Source organism: Phalaenopsis equestris, unplaced genomic scaffold (assembly GCF_001263595.1).
Source record: "Phalaenopsis equestris unplaced genomic scaffold, ASM126359v1 Scaffold001116, whole genome shotgun sequence".
Taxonomy (NCBI): Eukaryota; Viridiplantae; Streptophyta; class Magnoliopsida; order Asparagales; family Orchidaceae; genus Phalaenopsis; species Phalaenopsis equestris.
Genome location: NW_018165555.1, coordinates 124,416 through 135,551, shown reverse-complemented (window position 1 = coordinate 135,551; position 11,136 = coordinate 124,416). Strand labels below are relative to the sequence as shown.

Sequence of the window (11,136 nt, the reverse complement as noted above, 5' to 3'; positions counted from 1 at the left end):
CCAAAGGACATCTCTTGGAACCTTATCGTAAGCTTTTTCTAAATCAATAAAAATCAAATGTAGATCCTCCTTATTATCTCTAAACTTCTCCATCAAACCTCTCAATAAATGTATAGCTTCCATGATAGACCTGCCTGGTATAAAACAAAATTAATTATAAGAAATCTTTGTTATACGTCTTAACCTATGTTCAATTACTCTCTCCCATAATTTTAAAGTATGACACATCAACTTAATTCCTCTATAATTTGCAATCTTGTGCATCCCCTTTATTCTTTAAAATGAGGACCAAAATACTCCACTCCTTAGGCATCTTTTTAGTTTTTAAAATAATATTAAAGAGTTTGGTAAGCCAAGAAACTTCCAAATCTCCTAAATATTTCTATAATTCAATTAGGATATCATCAAGTCCTACAGACTTTCCACCCTTGGTTTTCTTTAAAGTCTTCTCAACTTCTTTTTTACTAATATGACGATAAAAATGAAAAATTTTATTATTATTAACGATATTAAGACCACTAAAGTCGATTGTATTTTTAGAAACTTCATTAAAAAGTTTATCAAAATAACTCGCCCACCTATATTAAATATCTTTTTCTATGAAAATCACTTTTTAATTTTTATCTTCAATGCACTTTACTTGGGTTAAATCTTTACTTCTATTTTCTCTTTGTTTGGCTAGTTTGTGCATATATTTTTCACCATCAGTATCTAATCAATCAAAAAGATCACTAAAAGCAGAATTTTTGACATCACAGATTGTTTTTTTAGACTTTCTACGAGTCATTTGATATTTTTCTTAGTTCTCTAAGTTTTTATAATTAAACCAATTTTTATTATATAATTTCTTATATTTTATCTTTTCTTGCACGTTATTATTCCACCATCAATTATTTTTATTTATAGATACTTTTTTTTTTATTCTTCAAGTACATCTTTTGTTACTTGTTTAATAGTGTTTGTTACTTCATCCCACATAGCATTTGCTTCTTCAAGATTAAGTGATATTAAAATTAAAGCACATTTAAGTAAAATAATAAATTTTATATTTTATATTTTATAGATGATAAATTGATAGAAGGGATATAAGTTATGAACAAACAGCTCATCTATCATCGATGTGAGTAATCATATACTTTTGCTATAGTAATATTTTATTTTTATGTTACCAAATGCATTTATTGTTATTGTTATAGCATTTATTTTTCTATTGAATTTTGTTCATATTGTAAGAATTATCTCTGTGTTCGGCTTCATTTAAATTATCATAGATATTGAACCTTATACAATAATAAAGATTGCTTTGCAAATGAGATTAAAATATTTATTATTAGAAAATAATATTTTTATTATATGTTTGCATGTGCATGGTTGGCTATGATAGAGTCGTTTTTTTTACGGTATTAGTGGATGAACGCTAATGTACTCGTGAACGTAAATGGAAAAGGATATTGATATTAAAATATTTTAATTAATAAAAGTTTCTTAGACAGTGATTTTGTGACGGTTGTACAGAGTTATATATATATGTTAATGATACAGTCAGAATTTTTAAATAGCATCAAATGTTTATATTGATTTATTAAAAATTTAACTGGCATGTATCTTTTTCTTGTACTATTGTAGTTTAAGATTATGAGCATTTACTAATTTTGTTTAGCTTATTGTTATTTTAAACAAACTTTTCATGTTAAATTAATTGATTAAAAGATGAATGATAGAAGAAAAAATATTTATGGAAGATGTGGATAACGAGTAACGAGGTAAATTAAATATACTACTTTAATTTAATTTAATTACTAACTCTTTCATTTTTTAATTTTAGAGGCTTTTCATACATAACTCAAAACCTTCATATTTATCTATCTCACACCAAAACTTTCATATTTACAAATACATATGAAAGTAGCACTCATTATTATCTTTTAATAGTCAATCCATCTTTTCATCCATAGGTAAAATGTTGTGTGTAAAAATGAGACATTAGGTGTGAGATAGGTAAATTCATAAGTATTGGGTGTTATGTAACTTTATAAAAATAGAGAAACCATGGGTCCAGGGCTATCAAGAAAGCTCGTTGTTCTTGAACAGCTCATATTCGGTTCGTTAAGTAACTCATGTTTGAATCGTACTTTAAGTAAGTGAGTTGAACACGATCAATTTTTTTTGTTGAAGCTACAAACGAGTCGAACACGAACAATCATTTGTTCGATCATGTTCGGCTTGTTTTAGCTTGAAATATGGAAATTATATATATTATTTATATAATAATATTATATTTTTTTTTTGTTTTTTAAAAAACTCAAGGGCAATTATATTAAGAGAAAAGGGTATAGATAGGTTGTATGAGTGGACCAAATAGGCACCCAACACTTACGGTACAACACACAAAATGAAAAAAAAGAAAATTTAAAACCCAAAAGAAGATGGTACATAAAAGATCAACAAGGTCGACCCACTTTAGTTATGTCTCTGCCTCTAGTTCTCGGAAAGGAACCAGCTAACAGATTGGTGAGGTGTGTACCATTGCCCGAAGTAACCAGAGTATCTTCCATTAAATGTCTTAACTCAAGTAGATCTTCATTCTTCTTCTTCCTCCTGGAATTGTAGACCTGTAATTCTTCATCTGAAGATTGTTGCTCATTCGGATGAGATGGTAGTGCTGCAGTAGAAAGATTGCCAACAGTTTTGCCCACAAGTGTATGTGAGGTAATAGTTATCGCCTCTATCGCTGATACTTCCTGGAGAGCTACAAGGTTCTCCTGATTCTCAATCCGTGTAGGTAGGGATCCTTCATTATTATTTTCAATAGGGTTTAAAAGATTAGGTTGCTTAACAGGGCCATCCAGTTTCTCATCGATCGCAGGAACAGTATTTTCAAGGGGAGGGTCCACGGGAGCAATAGAATCAGACACTAAATTATGTCCTGTGGTAGTTTTCTCTCCAGGTGGAACAGATATATCCTTAGATTCATCCTTATTCACTTGATCTTTAGATTTCAAATTAGGATGAAACTTATGACATTTATTAGTATGCCCAAACACCCAAACATCTTACAATGAGAACAATAAGGAGATTTATGCTCCATGACTATTTGTCGTCAATATCTATTATGCATTGTGCCCAACCAAACTTCAGTAACATCAGGCAAAGTAATATCTCTTTCTACAAGTATTCTGGTCACAGAAGGTCTGGTAAGATCGAAAGTGGGTAGATCTAGTTTTATAAGGTCCCCAAATATGACACCAATAGAGTAAAGAACTTGATGGTGAAAAAAGTGCAACTTGAGACCAGGTAGACTAACCATGCCGGTACAGTAAGAGGTTCATGATTGTGGTTAAAATCAAGAGACCACTTAAGCAGCTTCATTGATTTACCAACAATATTAAGATATTTTTTGGAGAAGATTCGAGTATAGTCTTCAGGCACGGTTAACTAAATCAATACATGTCTCTCATCTAAGAGCCTCACTTTCTACTTTCCTGCTAATTTGAGATCATCAAAACTTTTCCTGATAACTTCCATAAGTGGGTGTCCCAACTGAAATTTTCCGATGAGAGCAAACTTAAATTTGTCAATAAGGGTTGAAATTTCTGACTCAGAGAAAAAAAGTGTTGTCTTATCACTCTTTCTGCTTGCATTCTTAATAAAGGAGCAGCCACATGTACCATCACGATTCTCCTTATAATTTGAGAGGAAGACAACTGTCATCTCCTCCTGAGGATTACCCACAACGTGGGCAAATGAGCTTTTGTCAAGTTCAACCGAAGAAAAAGAAAGCACTATCACAGCAGCAAGGAAGCCCAGCAAGTGGTCGGGGCGAAATAGCGCAGCAGAAGAAGACAATAACCGCAAACCGCAGATGACGGATGCGAAGAAGTCGCGGCTCGATAGAGTCCAAACCAAAGCCGTGCAGAAAAGAAATATAATTTAGAACGGCAATTTCTAGTCATTATTAATTTTTACTTGTTTTTATTTCCTCATTATGGCTTTCTTATTTATTTTATTTTGCTTTATTTCTTTCTTTATTGCGTCTATTATAATTGGGTTTAAATACACCTATCAATAATATTATGTTGGTTCTATTCTGACATGGTATCTAACCCTAGTCGCGGGCTCTTCCAGCAGTTTTTCCTATTGTCGGTTCCACCTCCAGCAATTCTCTATGAGAGCCCATGAGCCAAGGAGCTTTCTCAAATTTCTTCTTCCTCTGCGACGGCTACCTCTCTTCCGCTACCACTGCTCTTCTCCTTCCATTTCATTGTTGTCCCGTTTAATTTCTTCTTCCTCCTTCTCGGATGGCATCCCGAGACCGAATGCCTTCGAAAACTGAATCTCGAACAAGTTCAAGTACTCCGTTGTGTGGTCTCTCGCAGTCACGAGTAGCCATCACTTTCAAGGTTTCCATCTTTCATCTATTGCAAAGTGCCTCCAGCCACCAGATCCTAAGCGCTTGCCCCTAAAGTTGTCGCTTGACTTGCTGGCAGTAGTCTCCAACCCTCGTAGATCCTTGTCGACGGCTGATCCTTCAAATTCGACACTTCAAAACTGTTTCCAGTTGTTTTGTATTGTTTCCCTCTTTTTTCTCAGTTGTTGTTTTCAAGGTTGTCCCAGCAGCAAGTTCCTTTCTCGATACCTGATCAGTTGTTGTCCAGCCTACAAGATTTTCCAATGTCTCAGCATCCCAGCCTGTTGTTTCCCTCTAAAATCTTACCTACATCCCAGTCTTGGCATCCCATGCCACCCAAGCTTATCACACCATTTGTGATTATTGTCACAAAATCAACCACTCTTGACAAGTGTTGGAAGCTATGCTGAAAACCTCCATACGATCTTTGAGCCAAATCCTTCATTGCTAAGAGTCTCACTACGGTATTTGAATCCCCCACAATATAATCAGTCTGGAATCATTTGATTCTCTTAAGTGTCAAATGAAGCAGCTCTCTTCAGGATTGTCGACCTCCTACGTTTGTCATGGTACCAATCCTATAGTACTCACTTTCTTTGCTCCTTCAAGTCCATAGAATATTGATTCAAGTGTTACGGACCACATCACTGAAAGCTCTCAAGTCATCTCAACATACTATCATTGCTCAAGGAAAGATATGATTAAAATTGCTAACGGGTTCCAAAGTTTCATTGTTAGTAAAGGGTCTGTTGGTTTAACAACAGGTCTAACTCTGGAATCCATGGTAGTAAACTGACATATGACATTGATTGTGTTCATTTTTTTCTCTGATGTTTGTTTTTCTGGATCGTTGTTCAGAGAGGATGATTGGAATTGCTAAGTGGGTTGAAGAGCTCTATTTCTTCCAAGAGAAAAGCATAAAGAATAAAAAAGCTCCACCTAGTAGTTCGAGTTTATCTCAATCCACTGAATGTTATATTATATTGGTACATTATCATTTGGATATTCCTAGTTACCAGTATCTAAAACAATTGTATCTGTCGAAGTTTACTACTAAAAATCCTGCTAATTTCAAATGTGAAATTCGTATATTAGCTAAACATCATTGTGTTCCTTATCCACCCCAAAATTACACACATTTCTCTCATTTCTCTATTATTCACAGTGACTTATGAAAACTCTCTCTCACTCTTAGCTACACTAATAAACGGTGGTTCCTTACTTCGATTAATGACCACACTTGGATGACATGGGTTTATATTTTAAAATATAAATTTGTATTTATTGTCTCTTTCAAAAACTTCCTCATCTTCTAAGCAGAGGTCACCTTCCCTTTGAAGAAACCAACATATTAGTGGTATTTTCTATTTATTTTATTTTGCTTTATTTTTTTTCCTTTGTTGTGTCTACTGTAATTGGGTTAAAATACAGCTTTAGATCGTGCTTTCCTAATAATTGGGTCTTCTCCACTTTATATCCCAAATTTTTTTGGTGCACAACCTCTGTTCTTAACACAACCCCAACTCGGACACTTATAAACGGTGGTTCCTTACTTCAATTGATGATCACACTTAGATGACATGAGTTTATGTTTTAAAATATAAATTTGTAGTTATTTTCTCTTTCAAAAACTTCCTCATCTTCTAAGCAGAGGTCACCTTCCCTTTGAAGAAACTAACATATTATTGGTATTTTCTATTTATTTTATTTTGTTTTATTTTTTTTTCCTTCGTTGTGTCTACTGTAATTGGGTTTAAATACAGTTTGAGATCGTGCTTTCCTAATAATTGGGGCTTCTCCACTTTTTATCCCAAAATTTTTGGGTGCACAGCCTTTGTTCTTAACACAACCCGAAGTAAACTTGATTCCAGGTTCATAAAATATGTTTTTCTAGGATACTTTGTCACTCAAAAGGTGTATCGGTGTCTTGACCCTACCACAAATTAGGTCTATGTTAGTGTTGGTATCTTATTTTTTGAAAGTGTTCCTTTCTTTCCTAACTCAGCCTCCAGTGAAGTTGAGCTAGAGTTCTTAGACATTGTTTCTTACCCTTCTTCTGTGGATGTTCCCCCCACGTCACTTACCATCGAGGAACCATTTGTTTCTTTGGTTCCACCCACTTTCCTACCACCAAGGAGCCCTCTGTCTCGTTGGTTCCACCAACACATCCTCCCACTTTTTGTGTTTAAACTCGACACAATCGTTCTAATGCACATACTCTGGAGATCGCTTCCCCTCCGAACGATATCCCCACCATTGCTCCATCTTTAAATGAGGAAGTTGGTTCCTCTAGTAAAGTATGCGGTCATATATGTTCTATCCCTTGGCAAATTATGTTTCTTTTTGCATATTATCGTCAACCTACAGAGCATTTACTACAGCTCCGTCCAATCATCGGCTTCTATCAATTATTCAACCTGACTTAGCATACCAAGCTTGAAAAATTGGTGTCATGGAGGAGATAAATGCCCTTTAACGGAACCATATATGGGACGTCATTGATATTCCCTAGGGTAAGAAAGTTGTGGGGTGTTGATGGATTTTTAGCATCAAGTTCGACTCTGATGATCCTTTGAATGCAACAAGGCACGATTGGTCGTTAAAAGGTACTCACAGACATACAGAGTTAATTATCAGGAGACATGCTCTAATGGCTAAGTTAAATACTATTCAGATCCTTTTGTCTCTTGCGATGAATCTAGTTGGTTTTTATTCCAGCTAGATATCAAGAATATGTTCTTGAATGGAGAGCTTACAGAAGAGGTGTACATGTCTCTCTCTCCTAACTTTAACTCTATTGTCTCTAAAGAGCAAGTATTTAGAGGGCAAGTGTGCAGGTTGCGAAAGTCCTTATATGGGCTAAAGCAGTTCACAAGAGCCCGATTCAGCAAGTTCACATAAGTGGTTGTGGGTCATGATTTTATTCAGGCTCAATCAAATCACACTCTCTTTTTCTAACATTCTTCCAATGGTCAGATAGTTATTCTTATTGTCTATGTTAACAATATTGTTTTTATAGATAACGATCTCCCAACATTGGAGTATTTTAAAGACATTCTTGCAAAGTTCTTTGAAGTAAATGACTTGGGATTTCTCTGGTACTTCTTAGGCATGAAAGTGGCTCGATCACTTCAGGGCATTTGTCTGTCTCAGTGCAAAGATATGATTGATCTCTTAACAGAGAACAATTTTCTTTTGTGCAAATCAATGGTTGTCTCTATGGATTCCAATGAAAAATTTTCTGACATTCCCAATGTTGTGTCTGTTAATAAGGCTCATTACCTGCGTCTTATCATAAAACTCATCTATCTTGCCCATAATCGCCTCGACATATGTCGTGCAATTGGTATAATGGTCAATTCATACATGACCCTTATGAGTACTATCTCCAAGCTATCCACTGGATTCTCCACTATTTAAAAAATGCATCGGGCTCAGTTTTGTTTTTCTCTCGTCACACCTCTTGATATATTGTTGCTTATACAAATGTTGATTGGGTCAGGTTCGCAAATGATCAACGTTCCATCTTGGGGTATTAATCATTTGAATAGGGATTTTTTGTCGTGTGGAAAAGCAAGAAATAGGCTGTGATTGTCGGAGCAGTGTTGAAGCTGAATTTTGTTTCATATTCTTGGGGATCTGTGAAGCTCTCTGGTTACGCACCATGCTCCGTGAGCTTCGTATGTCAGCCTCCTCCCGCTGCACCTATTATGTGATAATAAGACCCTCATCAGCATTGCTCATAAGTCAGTCTAGCATGATCGGACTAAACATGTGGAGATTGATAGATGCTTCATAAGGAAAAGATCGAGTTCTGGAAAATTTGTATTCTTTTGTGCCCTCTAGTGGTCAACTTGTGAATATCCTCGCCCAATAATATTATGTTGGTTCTATTCTAACAATATATATATTTATATAAGTTTAAATCACAACTTATGGGGTCATCAGCATTGCATGTTCGAATCAAACACCCTACATCTATTTTTTTTAATTAATTTAAACAAGATAATTTTGAACCGAACACGATATATCAATTGAGTCGACCAAAAACACATTGTTCATGAATAATTTCGAACATGAGCCAATTTCGAACACAATTAATTTTGAACAAGCTGAACACGAGCCAAGTTTGAGCTCGCTCAAGTTCGTTTTGTTTACAGCCTACTTGGGTCTATGTAGCATAATAAGTTTCATTAGGATTTGTTTAGAACTTATCTCTAAAATCATTTTTTACAAACAAATCTTTAATTATATTAGAAATTTTTGGTATATTTCCATTCTTCGTATTTGTTTTAAAATTTCTTATGAAATTTTGGATTTTTGTGGCATGGATGGTTTAAAATTGAATTAAATATATTTTCTAGTTTTGCATAAAAATTTAATATTTGGCTAAAATAAGAGCTGCGAAACTACGAATTGTTATTATTTTTGTATTTCTTTGTGCATCCCATCTTTGATTTGTGTTAGTTCCGTAAGCCTCAAGTTATCTTGCACTTTTTTAATCATGATGACACATAACAGTTATATTTTATAATTCCACTTTCTTTTGTTCTACGTACTCCTGACCTGTGGAGAGATGTTACCATTTTGCTTCGGGGCCTCTGTTGTTTCGGCTATTTATGTTTTTTTTTCCTAATTTAGTAAGTGAAATTTCTTCATCATTCCCTGATATGATTTCTCAATTCTAACTGTTCATCCAATCCGGCTTTATTAGGTGGACATGCTGATAATTCTGTCAAGATCATATCAGCAGATTTAGCTAAAACCATTGAGACAGCAAGAGGACATAGCGCACCTATAACTTGTCTTCATCTATCTCCTGATAACAACTATTTGGTTACTGGATCTCGTGACACAACAGTTTTACTTTGGAAAATACATAGATCATTTCCTTCAGCTTCTCAAAATTCTTCCAATTCATCCATCAATACACCAAAATCTTCCTCAAATCCTCAAAAAACCAGCAGCAGCTCCAACACTCCTACAGACAAGAGCAGGAAATGCAGAATTGAAGGTCCTGTACATGTTTTACGAGGTCATCTTGGTGAGATAATTTCATGTTCCGTCAGTTCCGAACTCGGTATCATCGCTTCATGTTCTCTCGCTAGTTGCATTCTCTTGCATTCATTGCGAAGAGGTCGTCTGATTCGGAAGCTATTAGTCAAGGCGGATTCGGTCTGCCTCTCATCTCAGGGACTCATAATCACCTATAGCAAGCCGGATCGGATGATACGCACCTTCACGATTAATGGGATTTTTGTCGATTCAGCAGTTATTTCGCCTTTTCCTTTCCCGGGAATTATCAGTTGTATTGCGGTCTCTGCTGATGGAGAATATGCTCTCATCGGGACTTCTTCCAGTGCTAATCAGCAAAACTACCAACTTTATTCTCAAGCCGGTCATTCATCATCAATGGAGAAACCCAAAAATAGAATAGCAATTCATGTACCTTCAATATGCTTCCTGAATTTGCATACTCTGGAGGTATTAGAAAACACATTTCTTGGGGATTTTTTTTTTATTTTCTTTTGGAATAAATGTTAAAATTTGTGAATAGTTTTTTTTTCCCCCCCTAAAATGTTGCAGGTCTTTCATACGCTGAAGCTTGCTGAAGGTCAAGATGTCACTGCAATCTCTCTTAATCAGGACAACACTAATCTACTTGTTTCAACAGCAGATAAGCAGTTGATAGTCTTCACTGACCCAGCTGTGAGTCTTCTGATGGGGATTTTTTTTTTTTTTTTTCATTTTTTCCTTCTTTGATGGGACATTCCTATCCGGACTTCACCAACATTCCTTGCACACAATTCTTATGTATTTACATTTCTCCCACCTACACTTTCATAATTACGCACATAGCACTAAAATTTTTAATATTGCATAAAAAATAGCTCTTTTATCACTTTTTAAAACTGAAATTCACATTTTCATGCATTGATTTAAAACACCAAAGTGTTGCATGTGTAAATATGGAACTTTAGGTGTGAGATGTATGAATACATAAGAATTGATTGCTAGGTACTTAAATTTTCAATATATTATATATATAGAAAAAACTAGAGCATGGTGATTGTTAAGTTGACATGTTCATTAATCGAAATGATATTCAAATGTTAGGAGTCGCATCTTCTAAACTCCTTTGATTTTCAATTTTTTTGCTGATAACCAATAAGGTTCTTTGCATAAAACTTCTCTTAGATTATAATTTGTTTCATTTCATTGCAGTTGAGTTTGAAGGTGGTGGATCAGATGCTAAAGCTTGGTTGGGAAGGCAGTGGGCTTACACCACTTATGAAATAGTACTCTCTTATGCCTTCAATGAAGTTTTATGCCTCACCTTGATCATCTGATTGGAATTCAATGAACTTTTATTTATGAAGAAGAAATTTTGTAGTTTTGCATGTAAAGGTTACAATATCAATATCAGAACCAGATGCAATGATGAAGTTTCTCTCGATCTCCAGGCTTCTGGGATGCATTTTTTCCATCTCGTTTGAGTAGGGGATGAGGTATTCTAAGAGCTGGATTGGAAAGTACCAAAAGAAAGAAAATTTGGAGTAAAAGGAGGGTTGTACATGTAAAACAACATATTTTTTTTTGGCTGAGCTGATTTTATGAATAGGAAAAGGCTAGAGTAGGAAAAAGGAATGAGGCTAGCCATTGATTCATGTGAGCAGTCTTTACGGTGTAAGAATGCTATTCTTTGTTTAAACTTGAGAAAAATTCTT

General features: G+C 34.9%; 1 protein-coding gene across 2 annotated transcripts in view; it reads left to right on the top strand.

The window, feature by feature from the left end:
• Positions 1-11,136, top strand: part of LOC110033220 (BEACH domain-containing protein C1-like) — a 154,093-nt gene extending 142,957 nt beyond the window's left edge. For both annotated transcript variants that reach the window (XM_020737131.1, XM_020737130.1), the window contains exons 29-31: positions 9,123-9,892; positions 9,995-10,117; positions 10,634-11,136. In XM_020737131.1, coding sequence (XP_020592790.1) covers positions 9,123-9,892; positions 9,995-10,117; positions 10,634-10,708 — 968 coding nt within the window. In that variant the 3' untranslated portion in view covers positions 10,709-11,136. The remainder of the gene's footprint in view (positions 1-9,122; positions 9,893-9,994; positions 10,118-10,633) is intronic.